The sequence below is a fragment of the Medicago truncatula genome, chromosome 2 (genome assembly GCF_003473485.1).
Source record: "Medicago truncatula cultivar Jemalong A17 chromosome 2, MtrunA17r5.0-ANR, whole genome shotgun sequence".
NCBI classification, from domain to species: Eukaryota; Viridiplantae; Streptophyta; class Magnoliopsida; order Fabales; family Fabaceae; genus Medicago; species Medicago truncatula.
Window position 1 is genome coordinate 14,195,214 of NC_053043.1, and position 15,952 is coordinate 14,211,165.

The 15,952-nt window shown below is 31.3% G+C and overlaps 1 protein-coding gene across 1 annotated transcript; it reads right to left on the minus strand.

Moving 5' to 3' along the window:
- Positions 1-638: 638 nt before the first annotated feature.
- LOC25488112 (protein pleiotropic regulatory locus 1) lies at positions 639-8,230 on the minus strand. Its single transcript, XM_013607772.3, has 17 exons — positions 8,014-8,230; positions 7,907-7,931; positions 7,129-7,243; positions 6,300-6,381; positions 5,652-5,714; positions 5,397-5,481; positions 4,559-4,651; positions 3,955-4,018; positions 3,786-3,871; positions 3,581-3,682; positions 3,345-3,428; positions 2,987-3,047; positions 2,797-2,863; positions 2,580-2,657; positions 1,448-1,512; positions 1,203-1,280; positions 639-1,078 (listed from the first exon to the last, which is right to left on the minus strand). The coding sequence occupies exons 1-17, from the start codon at positions 8,133-8,135 to the stop codon at positions 906-908; spliced, it is 1,443 nt and encodes a 480-aa protein (XP_013463226.1). The 5' UTR covers positions 8,136-8,230; the 3' UTR covers positions 639-905.
- Positions 8,231-15,952: the final 7,722 nt, after the last annotated feature.

Consider the following 15,952-nt stretch of genomic DNA (forward strand, 5'->3'; position numbering starts at 1 on the left):
TTTTCTTATGAAATAAATTTATTTGATCTTGATCTTACATATAATATAAGTTTTAGAGATGTCAAACTTTAAAAAAATGTATATATATATTCTATTGATAATTTGTGCTGCCTAACTACTCACGTGAGAAATTTGATGATTTATAAAATCTTATTTGTTGGAAAAATTTTGTGTTTAACTTTTTCTCTATCTATGCTAATGCAAAAGATAAATAAAGATTTTATAATATTTATTGTATAGCTTCACTTTGACATAATATTTTTTGTTCATTATTGTTTCAAATAGACAAAAACAAATGAAACACATAATGTTGTAAACCGGAAGTTTACAAATCATGTTTCAAATTTCAAATGGATTAGCACAATTGAATCATATATTATTGTAAACTTGAAGTTTACATATTATATTATTAGTGCAATGGAAGCAAATATTATTGTAAACCAGAAGTTTACAAATCGTTGGCAAGACAGGTTGGGTTATCCTGAATCTATTATGTGCATAAACTATTTGAAAAAATGGATATATATATTGAAGAGTCAGAAGATTCTTCAATCTAGTAACTATTATATGTTACTAGTTTCCATATAAAGTTGTCAATTTAAAAGAATGAGTTCCTCACTTACTTATATAAGGTGCTATTTAAATTAATACAGGAGTCACATAAATCACTTGGATACTCACAGCTAGAAGTTTGTGAGATTATTATGTCAACAAACTTGGAGATTCATTCTTTAGACGTCTAAAGTTAATTGTATGATTAATACTATTGGCAGTACAATGGTACAAAAAAGATGAGAAAAGTATGTTACAAAGAGAAGTGTGACTAAATAATTGTACATCAAGACCTCCAAGTAACAGAACATCTAATCAAAATGTGCATTACACGACCGAATAGGACCGCGTAACTAGAATCGACGGATGTCTTTAGGAGGCCTGAAGTTGAGGGGATGTGTTTCTGGAGTGGCATTGTCATCTTCTTTCCACATTTTTATGGTCTTGTCTGCTTCACATGATATAAGCCTCGTGCCCGTGACATCATAGGTTAAAGCATAAATACCAGCTTCACTGTCCAGTGAACCTGTAAGAGGGAAGGTTGGGGAAAGCGGAAAACAGATAACAGTCATTATATATGTATATCAATCATGTGCATAACAGCCAACTAGCATCAAACTGAGCATGTAAAAGCAGTCAAATATGCATACCAGGTTGTACAATTGTTTGAGATTGCTGGAAATTGTGACCACTCTTCCAATCCCAGAACCACATACTGCCATTGTCACCTGAAACAGGGAAAATAAAGTTTAAAATTAAATTCCATATGACAAGTAAAGAATGGGGATTTTAATCCCTTGTTACAAGATCATGAAAATTAGGGGACAAGGATTAATTTAATTTATTCCATCAAACATAATCCCCAACAGAACTTTATTAAGTTCTAGGCCAATACCTCCGGTAACCATAACACCCTCCTCATTGACAGCCATTGCATTGATAATAGTTTTCTGTTGAGAGCTGCACATACAATAAATAATGAAAATGTGTCAATTATTATAAAAGAATATTTGTCTAACCAATATCTTTGAAACAGTATAACTTGAACATGAATATTAATTATAGACGACTAACAAACAAATACAAATTGATCTTGCTTTTGTGATTTATCTCACAGGAAACTATCTGATTCTTTATTAATATTGAAGTAAAGAGATGCTCAGCTGATGATATCCATTTTCTATGTGTATACCGCGTTTATTATCTTGCCTTCTCTGTTTTCTGGCATTTGTATTAGTTGCATCTTGTATCGTTTCAGTTCTGTGTTTACCATTTTGTTAAAAGTTTAGCGCTCAGATAGGGTTTTCAGTTATGTGTTTACATTAATCATTAATTCAGACTTCAGTTGCATGGTCTTCAGTCTCTTTTTTTTTTGTCTCAACTCTCGGTTCCTAGGGGAAGAGGGCCCTGGTAATCCACAGTTCGGCTGGGATGAAACTAGACTTCCTTTTTGTCGGAAAAAAAGGTGCTCGGCAAGCTTACTCAAGTTATCATTTGTGTTAGCACATCATCTCACCAAGGGCAAGGCTCTTTCTACCTCCATAGTCACAGTTTGTGATCCAAGCTAAAAATGTGTGGTCCATATCAAATTCTCAATGGCTCACACCCTCGTTTAGCTTGACGGGGGAGAAATGGAGTATAGAGATGCTATGTTGATATTCATCTTCCAACAAGTTCACTTTTGTTTATTCGCTAGCCTTCTCTGTTTTCTAGCATTTGCACTAGTTGCAGCTTGTATATTTTCCGTTTTATGTTTATTAGTTTTATTAGAAGCTTAGCTTATTCTAAAATATTTTAATCTGTAACTAACTCAAAGCAACTCAGTTAGTTACAGTTATTTAGCAGCGTAGTATCTACAATCTATATATATCTTAGACTACTGCAATTTTTTCTTCCGATTAATTTCAGCAACATTTTACAATTACAGTCCACTTTCATTTTTCTCTCTTCTACCATAAAAGGTAAACCTAATAGTCAATGTTCCCCATAACCACACAAGTTTGATAAGAATAAGTTTATGAACTCACAGCATATTGTGACAAAATTCTCCTTTTGGAAGGGTGAACTTTTTAATATTATCAGCTGATGCAGATGCAAAAGCTTGCCTGCAGCCAACAAAGAAGAAAAGGTGAGACTGAGAAGACAAATCGAATAACATATTTAAATAATATTAACAAACAATTCAACCGTAGTTAAATAGTTAATCGTTCTACAAGTAACAATCAACTGATATTGAACACATACTCTTTAGGATGCTGAGCCATTGCTCGAACAGACTTTTTATGGTTTGTAAGAGTTGACATTGTTTTACCTGCATGAACGCATTGTGTGTAAGATTGGTGCAAAACACATTCAGGAACTAAATTCAAGTGCATATATAATCACCAGCAGAAAGAAAGAAAAACAAGTTACAAGAAAAACAACAATAAATTACCATATCTAAGGTCCCACATCTTGATTGTAGAATCGTGAGAACCAGTGACAACTTGAGGGTCCTATTAACAAAAATGAGCAAAATAAGGCTCCCCAGAGAATGGAAAAAATAAGGTTTAAAAGTATAAAACTATATTAAGACATATTTCAAAGCCGCATTTGAATAATGAAGTCTGAGTACACATTTATCATATCAAAGAACTTGTAGTGGAACTAAGCCACTCAGATAACCCTACATGCCATTATTACAGATATTTATATGTCAGAGGACAGAACTAGGGACACGTAGATTACTGACCATACAATATTAGGATTACCAATATTAAAAAATATAGACAACAGGAAAAGAATCTACGTACCGTTGGCCGTGTAAACACAGAGCAGACAGTGTTCTCATGACCTGAAAGAGCATGAATCTGCATTTTACTGCGTATGTCCCAGACCTGAAAATTTAGTATCATCAAAGTATAGTGTCACATTTCTACTTCCATAATAATATATTTGTTTTTTAAAAATTGAAATAGATGCGCCGAAAGTATTGCATCCATCTAAATCTAAATATACCATCAATTAACTATATCAACAATGTCCATACCCGGCAGACAGAATCACGTCCTCCAGTCAGTAAAATGTCAATTGTGGGATGAATAGCCAAGCAATAAACACCACTCAGATGACCGTGATAAGACCTAATAACCTAAATAAAACAATATAACATGCTTTAGTGGCCAGATATATTCAATAGAGTTCCGTAATTGCTGAAATATTCACCAGAAAAACAAATACTGTAGGAATTTTACCTTATTCTGTTCAAGATCCCAACATTTAACTTGTTTATCATCACCAGCAGAAAACATGTAGGTATGTTTGTGGCTAATAGCAAGGCCTGTAGAGAAAGCACGGTGTTAATACTAACCCAGTTCACAATAGCTGCCACAACTATTAAATAATTATATCTTGGCTCCTCACCTCTTACTTGTTCAATGTGACCTGTTAATGTGAGCTTTAAAACACCACTTGCCAAGTCCCATATCTGCCCAAATGAACAACTTAGCAAAAACAAAAAACACCCAAAGCTTTGAATAGGACAGAAAAAAAATTATAAACTCGGCATGAATAAGTTAATTAACTATTTCAAAGTTCCTAGCTTCAGTTTAGAGCAAATATTGAGTCAATATTTATAATAGATAATTGACATGATGTGTATGGATAACTCTAGGAAAATAATATATATCCTTTCAAAAACAAAAACAAAACAACAAAAAACTCAAGGAAAAGAATACAGAGAAATTTAACTTCTAATATTTAACAAAAAATTGCAGCAATTTAAAACTTGAATCTGAAATTAATTAACAAAAGGTATAAGCATAGCGAAGCCACGCACAAGCCAAACATACATCGTGCATGGCTTGGGTCACTGCACTAGTTGCTTAAAAAGGACGGTTGTTTTAGATTAAATTGCAAATAAAGAAACACACAGAATGAACAATTCAACATGGGTCCCATGTTTACCATCTTATCTACATGCCTTCTCATAACAAGAAACAATGACATACATTTTGTGAACAAATACCTTGATAGTTCGATCTGCAGAACCAGTAGCAAACCATGTATTACTGGGATCAACTGCAACAGATCTCACCCATCCTAAGTGACCACTGATGACCTACAGAAAATAACTAATGGTTATATTTCTGAGCTAAAAATATATCAGAAGTATTACAATTTAAAAGGATATCAGAAAAATTATGTGTGCTAGACCTGATTAGAATGAACGAATTAAGCCATTAGCAAACACACAAACCATTATTTTGATATAATGTCAGCCTATGAATAGCCAAGCTTTAAAATTGAAATTTGTGGTGTTGAGTAGAACCTGTAAAGCATTACCAGTTCTATGTTTTAAATGGATTTTAAAATTGATTCTTTTTTACTGTATAGTGGATGCCAATGTAGATCTCTTTCTCATTATTAACCAGCACAAAATTTTGCTAAGCCCCTACAAACAATAAGATAATGATCCAAATCCAGCAGATGAATGGAAATTATGAAAGTAATTAATCCAAGGTATCCTTGCACTTATGGTAAGAAAATGGGGCTATAGGAAGGTGGAATTAAACAGGTCCTTCGTCTAAACTACTGGCTAGTGTACCAAACATCCCCAACTAACATTGGTTTTGGTTCACAGAATCTGAGAATGAAAAAGAACAAACCTAATACCATCATCGATCATCTTTTTTTTTTAATGGAAAATGTTAGTATGTTAATTTTCATGTTAGTTTTTTTCTCCCCAGAACTTGAACACTGGACCTCCAACTCCTTAACCCTTAGCTCAAACCAGTTGAGCTACCCGTCCCCCCAACCACTCATCTATCATTAAATAGTTAAAGAAGTGGTCAAGTAGTTCTCACCCTGTAGTTTTTCCATGGTGCATGCCACACAGGTCGTGGCCATTTACTTGGCATTCTTTCCATCAAAGCGGATGTTGAGAAATTCCTGTAATATTTCGAAACTACAAAAGTTTAGTCAAAAAGGTCAAACCAACAAAATGTCAATCCTAAATATATTCAAATTGAGTAAAAAAAACAGATGATAGTGTGCAGAACCAACAAAATGCGCATAAAAATAAGCTATTAAATATAGAGGCATCGAGAGAAAGCCAGAACCTTTCAGATGAGCCAGAGGTAGAAACAACTACTGTATTTTTGCCCTGAAAACCAAGACCATTCCTGTAAATAAACATAACATAAGAACCAATCAATCAAGCACCCTTAACAGCTGCTCAAAAACTTTGCATGCTGCATGTAACACAATCTATGTTTATTTGGAACCTATTATGGCTTTCCTTTCTACAACAGAACGGAATAGTAATGAAAAGTGAATTCAAGATATTGTATTAAAATCTTCTTTTTGGTGTAAAATATTGTATCAAAATCTATGAATTTTCAAAAAACATCAAAACACAATAAAAGATAAATGGAACATAATATTTCCCTATGCATGAAATACTTTTATATTTTTCTTTTGAAAATAAAATTTCACACCTTAGCAAATTTTCCTCAACTTCTGCAATCTTTTCTCGTGTTTACATCATAACAGTTTTATAAAATATTGAAAGCCAAATAGGCTCTTCAAAAATATTTCATAATACTGAACATAACAGGATTTATTATTAAGCTTTTGCAAGCAGAACGTATGATTCAAATCACAACTGTTAGGCAAAAATCATATAACTATGACCAAATCAGATTATTCATGAGCAAAAGATTGTTCCTAGCCAAAATGTGTACAAGTTAAAGAAAAAATATTCTTACGTAGCAGTGGATGGCATAGATGGACCAACAACCAAAGCATTGTGGGCCCCTCCTTTCTGGAGATCCTTGGAATCTCCTGGACCTGTCGTTATAATACATAAAAACACTCTCTCAAATCCAATCTATGTTGTTATAATACTCAAATTAAAATTATACTCTCTCAAATCCAATCTATGTTGTTATAATACTCAAATTAAAATTATATTAATCATAACATTCTTTTATCATTCTCTGTAAAAACACTCTCTCAAACCAGGTGCAAAATTTCTCTCTATTTTCCTCTCCTGCTCTCCCCCCATATCCCTCCCCTCACCTCCAAACTCTCAAACAGAGCCTCCAGGTCTGCAAAAGCCTATACACATTACCCTCAAAAGTTAAAACAAAGTTTCCATAAACCAATATAAATAACACTTACTCTCCTACAAATTCAAATCCCAAAAAGGAAAAACACAACAATATTACAGGCAGGCTTACTGATGTAATACAAATAATGGCAATATAACAAGAAACTAAGGGTCCATTTGGGAGGGGGTTTTGGAGGGCTAAGTCTATATCTTGAAATATAATTGATATTTAAAAAAATAAAAAATTTAAAGAACACTTAGTTTATTTTAAAAAACATTTTATAGTGTTCGTAATTTAAAAAAGAAAAGTAAGCCCTCCCCTCCAGAACCCTCAATCCAAACATAATTTAAATGTTAACCACATTAGCAAAAAGATTCTTAGAAACCATTACGAACTAGGTGTCAATTCATCAATATTCCACCAACTAGATAATCATATTCATAAACCAAGATGATAACTATAACTATGAGTCCCATATTCATACCTGGAAGAGCAAGCACGTTAGAAGACCCTGCTTGTTGAGAGTGATTCTGTGTAGCAGAATTTGTCTGCTGGGAAGGTTGAGCGGTACTTTTAATTCCACCATACTCAACATGTACCTAATGTCCATTACAAACCATATTAGCATACTACACCTATTCATACTAATCAACAACAACAACCAAGCATTACCCCAGTAAGTGAGGTCGGGTACATGAATCAAACGATGTCATAATGCTCTATCGTATACCATATAGTTTTTCCAAGTCTTCCTTTGCCTCTAGTGATTTGACTACTCTCCATCTGACCTACTCTCCTTACTAGTTAGAGAATCTACAAGTCTTCACTCTACATGCCCAAACCACCTAAAGCCTAGTTTCCACCATCTTTTCTACTATAGGTTCATTCATAATAATCTTAAATAAAATAAAAAAACTAAAAAACTTAATAGCCCTCAGAAAAATCCAAACTTTATACAATTAACATCCCATCCCAATCAAGGGCAATATAAGAGTACCAAATATAAGTATAATTAAGATAAAACTAAACTCATTATGACTACAAACCGCATTAGCATAACTACACATCTATTCATAATAATCCTGAAAGAAAAAAAAAAAAAAAAAAAAAACTTGATAGCCATCAGAAAAATCGAAACTTCATACAAAACTCAAAATCAAATCCATGATTATAAGTAACTGCATTATGATTACTAAGTTATTAAAATTAACAAAATTAAAAACAAACCCATTACGAGTAAGTATAATTAAGATGAAACTAACCTTGTAATTGACACGAATTTTCTTGCTGCAAAAGAAAAAAAAAAGGAATAAGCGTTGAGTATATGAAAAGGGGAAGAATTAAGAAGAGAAAAGGAAAAAGGAGGAACCTTTCGGCATCAGGAGGAGGGAGTTGTTGATGAACGGGAGAGAAGAGATCGAGGGCACGTTTAAGGGATTTGAAGCTAAGCTTTTTTAGGGATTGGGGTTCAACTGGTTCTATTGCCTCCATTACGACGAGGTTTTCTGGTTTAGGGTTTAATTCCTAATTGCAGAGCGTAAAATGATAATAGGAGGAGAGGGAACGAAGCCAAACAATTGAAATTTTTACTTGCTTCAATGTTAATATAGTCGATGATAATTTTGAGTTAATTATTGGATTAGGATTTTAAAGAACAATTTTTGTTTAAAAAAGTTTTGAGGATTTTAAAAGACTTTACAAAATTTTGATGACTTTGATGATTTTAAAAGACTATTAAGGATTTTAATGGATTTAATTCATAAGATTTTAAAGGATTTGAAATGATTTTATGGATTTCAAAAGATTTCAATAGATTTTATGAATTTTAAGAAATAATTAGAAAAAAATATCATAACACACTCTTTCACAAAATCTCAATAAAGACTCTTTTATTTATTTTATTTTATTTTTTACGGGAGAGTTAGAGTTAGAGAGAGAGGTTTTTTACGGGAGAGCTAGAGAGAGAGAGATAAGGAAGGGGGGGGGAGGGAGAGAGATAGTAAAATCTTAAAAGAAAAAAACAATCCTAAGAAATCTCATGTTTTCATGAAAGATTTTTTCATGCTAAAATTTCACTAGAAAATCCCACAAAATCCATCAAAATCTGATTTATTAAACAATCCTTCGAAATTTGAATGATTTTGAATACCACTGGACTTTTTTTAAGTGATTAAGAGTCTTGATTGAATACCACAAGACTTTTTTTAAATGACAAAGAATTTTGATTGAATAACACAAGACTTTTTTAAATTAGAAAGAGTCTTGATTGAATACCACAAGACTTTTTCATGATAAAAAAGTCTTTTAAAATCCCTTAGAATCATGATCCAATACACCACCCTTTATCTTCCAATCATTTTTTTTTTTTTTTGGTCAATTCACGTGAATAAGTAGGCTGTGGAGTTCGAACCCAACCGATCCCGCATATAATAATGCATTATCCTACCAACTGAGATATCATCCCGGGACTTTCAATCATATTTTTTATTTTAATTATTTTATATTTTGTATAATATTATTTTAATCTTTATCTTTGATAAATGAATTTGTTAAATCTTATTATATCATGTACAATTGCATCGTAATGTAAATAATATAAGTCGAATTTTTATTTTATTGTGGTATATTCAATAAGCAATATAACTAAATACAATAAAATAATTATATAATTAAGCACAATTAAAAAACAGGAAGAGGGAGATGTTAATGTCAGTCTTTATGAAAAAATATAGTTAAAAAAATCTATAATTTTTTTAGATATTTTTAAAAAATCCAACAAAAGTAACTTCTAACATAAACTAGTCAAACCAACTCCATGTTTTACAATTTTACTCGGTGTTCCCATATGTAAACACAATATACAACAAGTCAGCTATTTTGTGGAGCAACATATGAGGAGCATTAAGAATAATCTTATATCAATAAAGAAGTACATTATTTATTTAAGCTAGAAAAAAGAATAAATGAAATGCAATCTAAATACATCACTTTACAGTTCTCACTTCCTGACCTAATAGTCATATCTTTGGTCGCCTAAGACGCATTAAGTTATGATCCAAAGTCTCTCATTTGTCATTTGATACAAGTATGGTTGTGTGTGGATTTTGTTATCCCTCTTCAATGCATCTCATTCATATCGAGCGTGTGAAATTAAGACGCACTTAAACGATGTTGTTTGTTCGTGCATGCCACATGGAGCTGAAACACACGTAGATCATGTCACTGCATTGTGTGGCAAGTTATGAAGCACTTGGTAAGGGGACCACAACAAGTTGACATGCACAACCTTGTTCAGAGTGATAGAGACATGACTTGAACAATCAAACTAGTGTTGAGGTAAGATTTGATTAGGTGAGGTAAGCAGGTATGACTTGAACAATTAAGGTAGTGTTGAAGTATGACTTGTTTGGCTGAGGTGAGTCATGACTTAAACAGTTAAAACTAATGTTAAGTAAGACTTGGTTGCTAAAACTGAAATATGTCGTTCATACCAGTCTAAGTTGGAGAGTGAGACGATGCACGTTTTGGTTAGGCATGTCACACAAAAATTGGAAGCACAACAAAAAATAAGTAAAGTAGCATAAATGAGCCAAGTAAAAATGAAGAAGGAAAATGAGTTAGTACTTGAGATATAGGAGTTGGGTTTTGAAGAAGAAAAGAAAGCAAAGGCGGATGTATGTTGTTGGATGTGTGGGCATGTGCCTACACATAAACCTTTATTTTTAATATTATTCCCTCTGGTCCTTTTTATAAGAAGAGAAATAAAAAAATCATCAAAACCAAGACAATCATTAGTTATCCTAATTTTTTGAATGTTTTTACAAATATACCCTCATAAAAATTTGTGAAGTATTAAATATACTCACTAATATTGAAAAGATCAACATTAAATGAGGGTTAAAAAAGTCTTTTAAATAATAAATGTATCTTAAAAGTTGTGACTTTTCTTATAAATAGGATCAAGAATTTTTAAAAAAAAATTCTTATAAATAGAACCAGGGAGTGCATCATATTTTTTATTTTAACCACTTTTCAATATAACTTTAAAAATTGTAGGCATTCGTTGGGAATCATGGTTAATTGTGTTATGTATATGGATTAGAAATTGCTACACTTGATGTCAAAATTTTCACTTTTAATAAACAACAAATAAATATACATTTAGTTAAAGTATAAGTCAAATACCTCTTACGATCATTTAAGTTTGATGTTTATAATAAATTAGATTTTTTTTTAAAAGTTTTTTATGCAACAAATTAGTCATTTGAATCATAAAATGTAGGGTTAAATATGTATTTGGTCCCTATAAAATTGACATCTTTTAAGTTTAGTCCTTACTTAATTTTAATAGCTTTTTTAGTCCCTACAAAAAATATTTACAGGTAATTTTAGTCTCTGCTAAAACAAAGTTTGTTTAATTATCCTTAAACTCTTAAATTTTTGAACAATTTTTCTGAGACAAGCTTAGAACATTACAAAAGGTTCATTTAATAAAATTTAGAATTTTTTAACATGAAATGAATTAAATATGGATTTTTTTTAAATGACAAAAGTTCAAGATAAAAGCAAAAAAAAATTGGACGTAGAAATCAAATTTTGAGATAATTTTTTTTACGGATGAACTTTTAGTAATGTTCTTAACACGGCTACAAAAAATTATTCACAAACTTAAGAGTTTAAGCATAATTAAACAAATTTGAATTTAGTATGGACTAAAACTAAGTGCATAAATTTTTTATAAAGACTAAAAAACCTATTAAAATTAAGCAAGGACTAAAATTAGAAAGTCCTGATTTTATAGGGACTAAAAACATATTTAACTCTAAAATGTAAGCACCATACCCTTTTTTCAATAAACTCGGTTAAAAAGTGATATGTGGTCATTCAATACTAAATTGGTAGTTTCAATTTTACGGCTCTCAAAACTATGATTCATAAGTGTATTATTCGGTCTTGGTTTGAAACAAAATTGATTGATTACTTGATTTATAATGTTGTTGATAAAATATTTATTATTAAAATTAGGTTTGGATTCAAAAAACATGAAGAAAATGTGTGCACGTAATATTTTGTGTTATAAGCACTTTTTATACGTACCACATCAATGTTAAATGGTTCACTAAATACTTTTTAACGGAGTTGAATGAAAAAATGATAGTAGTGTAGATATTTTATGACTTAAATGACCAATTTATTATATAAAAATAAAAATGATCAATTTATTATAAATATCTAAACTTAAAGAATCACGAGAGATATTTAACCTATAACACAAAGAAAATCTACTTAATCTAAAAAAATCATGTTAGACAAAGATAATATTTCCATATAATCATCATGTTTTCACCATACTCACTCATCTCCTACCTGCTATATTACCGAATTTTAACATCAAAGTGTCTCTTGCAAGTATATTTGAAAATTTGATTTAGGCTAGATGTAAGCCCAAACCTAAACTCTCTTTCTTACAATGCGACTTCCCCGATCTGCAACAAAATTATAATTTTAAATACCATGATGTCATATTTAGGAAGAAATTTAGAATTCAACCACTAGCATCTTTGATATTTTTTTTGGAAAGCATCTTTGATACATGTCAACCACCAACCTCAAAGGCATCTTTGTTAACCTTAAACTACAAATCCTAAGAGGAAATCAGACGTAGTTGTTGTGAATTCGGAGTCAAAATCATACCAACACAAACTATGATATGTGGAGTAAAGGAAAGTAGTAATCAATATCAAAGTGAACGCAAGCAACAACAATAATAACAACACCTAGATCTAATCTAGTAATCAAAGTGAAAAGCTTAAAACCACAAGCAAAAGATAAAGAGAGAAGAGATAAACAAACACACCAAAGATTGTTGACCCAGTTCGGTCCTAATCTTGGGGAGAGATTGATCTCTCCAATCTACTATCAATGAGTTCTTACAAAGGATGAGTTACAAGAAATTAGCTTAAACAAGCTCACAAAGAACAAACATAATTTCTACCCATTTTCCCAATCTCAGAAATGAAAAAGACACACTCAATAATTTTCACTCACCCAAGGTGTTTACAATGTTTCCCAACCCAAGAGAACTCTAATCAAAGACCCTCAACCATAAAGTTACCTCATTTGATTTCCCAAGTTTTCCTCTCTTGAAGTTCTCTCTCCTCTTCCTTCAAAAATGAGCTGAAACACTTAAGTAGTACACAGTGACAGACAAAATCGCACTGCGCCAGTGAAAATCGCGCCACGGTTGAAGCGTACGACAACCTTATCCACAAAATCGCGCCACGATTTGCTTCAGCAGAAACCATCCATTCTGCCAGCAAAATCGCGCCACACCTCTGAAAATCGCCCCACGATTTTCAGCTTTCAGAGCATCACAATTTGAAGACAATTTCAATAGTAGTAAATACTATTGTTCCCACTCATAAAGTATATAGTGTTCAATTTTGTGAAAATAATTTTCTACACGCAAAACCAGATTTAATTCCTACTCATATAGTATAGTCTACAATCATAAAAGGAATGCACACGTAGTAAAAATTTAATAGCATGGCTCCCACATAGTTTCAATTTTGTAAAAATAATATTCCTCACGTAAACCCAACTTTAATTAATTCACTTCACATTTAGTTCTATAAATTGGAACAATTTTGTAACCAATTCATTCCATGCAATCACAAAAAAAATAAAAGAAAATCTCATTGATATAATATAAGCTATGGCAAAATTCATCTCTGCTTCAATTGTTTTAGTTCTTCTTGTTGTGACAACTATGATCAATGGAGCCTACTGCTGTGGATAAATTTTGAATTAAATTTAATTTATGTCTTCGGTTGTGTTTATCCACTGACGAGTACAGCAAGTTTTGCTCAAACATTGCACCAAGTGGTAGTGATTCTCCTCCTATGCCTGAAAACACTCTTCCATGATTATTGTTACTGAACATGGCTGGTGTGTCTTAATAATATATCTATATCTATATATAATAATGTTGTGTGAGAGATTGCTATAATATCCAATATTATATAGCTAAATAACCTTTATGGGCAGGGCCTCTGGCTCTTTGTATTACCTAAATAACATTTAAGCACTCTTTAAGATATATATATATATATATAATTTCTTTTTGTACTGATATAATATCTCATTTCCCCATCCATTAATTAGAGAAAGAAAGATCACAATTAGAACAAAAAAAAATTAGATAAAGAAAGATGAGTTAAACTAGAGAGGGTTGGTCAAGAGGAGGACTTGTGTTAGACATACATGGTTTAGATTCAAATGTTCCACTACTTTTTTTTTTATATGCAGATTACATATATTTTATATAGGTTCTATTTTCTTTTAACATATTTTATATAAGTGCTCGATAGAATTTAACCCGTCAATCACTCAATCTAAGTTGGATATGCTAATTTGTAACTTGTATTATTGGTTTTTGGCCAGTTTTATTTTGTATTTGATACTTTGTTCTTCTTCCGGTTAGACACACCTTATATTTGATAAGGATTTTTTTAAATATATATTTTGTCTTTGGTTGCTTACAAAAATCAGTAGCAATACAATCAGACAACAAATCAATTACCCAAGGATTAATCATATATATAACCGTCCCTAAATAAATACTCATTTAACGGGCTACCTTATTGGCCTTCCTTCTAGAGAATTCAACTAACAAGTTTGAACATAAATGATGAAACCATAGATAGACAAATCCAAACATAAATTATTAAAGCTATCCACCACTAATTTTGCATAAAATATAACATTGTTAAGCCTCAATTCACCAATCTGTTTTGATAGTTTACTCTAACCAAAGGTCTCTCCATCCTTGACTTGAAGAGATGGAGCAAAAAATGTGTTTTAATCTCGACAAGGTTATCCTCATAATCTCTAACACACATATTAATACCAATTACCAACCTTGTTATTCAAAAGAGTTGCATCCACGTTACATTTCAATAAAGGAATGCTTCTTTAAATGAACTATACTAAGATGATAAGATGCACTTCGTTTCAATTATTTCCTACATTGTTGCGTAAGTAATACTTAGGTGTATTTGGCCCAACTTTTTGTAGGTCTAAAGGTTACTTTAAGAATAAAGTTGAAAATTAAAACTTGAAAGTTAAAGTTGTTTTGCACTTGCTGTTTTTTTCAACTTAATTCTTATTTTTTAAGTTAAGATTTGTTTGGTAAAATATTTTTATGTATTATTAGTATATACAAAAAAAGATGAACATATTAATCACATGACATTTTAATCACATGATCCACATTTTTCACAAAATATTTCTATCTTACCGCACATATCATTATATATATATATATATATATATATATATATATATATATATATATATATATATATATGCGCGCGCGCAGGGGCGGAGCTACATTGCTGCCCCACCCCCCTCAACTCTTGATTTTTCTATACCAATTTTTCTATGTTTTCCTGTTTCGAATACCCTCAAAATTGGCTTTTGCACCTTATTGTCTTTTGCACCAACAATGTGACACTACATGCTAGCTAGCTGTCCAACCTATAATGCTTTCTTGAGCACATATTTTATATTATTATGAAAATAGTATAACATAAAATCACGAAATTGGCCACTAAGTCAAACTCATGCAATTATTTGCTTTATAGAATAATATTACGGTCCAGTTCATTCTTTATTGTTTAATATTACGGCTCAGTTCATTCTTTATTGTTAACCTTCTAATTTTTAGAAGAATGAGTCCTAATCTAGAGTTCGACTATGAGATAAGTAAAATATGACTAAACATTATTTTACTCATAAATCGAAGACGGATTCTCCCGAACGACTCATTTTTTAAATGGAGTTTACCAATCACTTTAGATCAATCACTTGGTTTGTTACGGGTCATTTTTATCAAACATATTTGGATGTTTTAAAGTAGAATTAATTTACTTATTTTTAGTTAAGCTTTTAGCCTTGAATTTATTGTTCAATTCACTTTAATCTAAATATATTCAAACATAAAATATTTTACATTCAACTAACTTCTAATAAGAATCAATTACATAAAATCAATTCATTCAAAATAATTTTTGCCACCCTAGCACCAAACACACGTTGAACCCCTCTTCCAGGGTCTTGGCAACGCCACTGTATATGTGTGTGTAGTTAAAATATCTGTCAAGAATGAAAATAAATCTAATCAAGAATTATTTTACCTAAAAATTAAATTTGGATTCTCCCAAACATGTGTGTATATATGTCGTTTAAAATATCTATCAAAAAATAATAATTGTCTACACTCAAATAATAACAATCCTCCTCCTCGG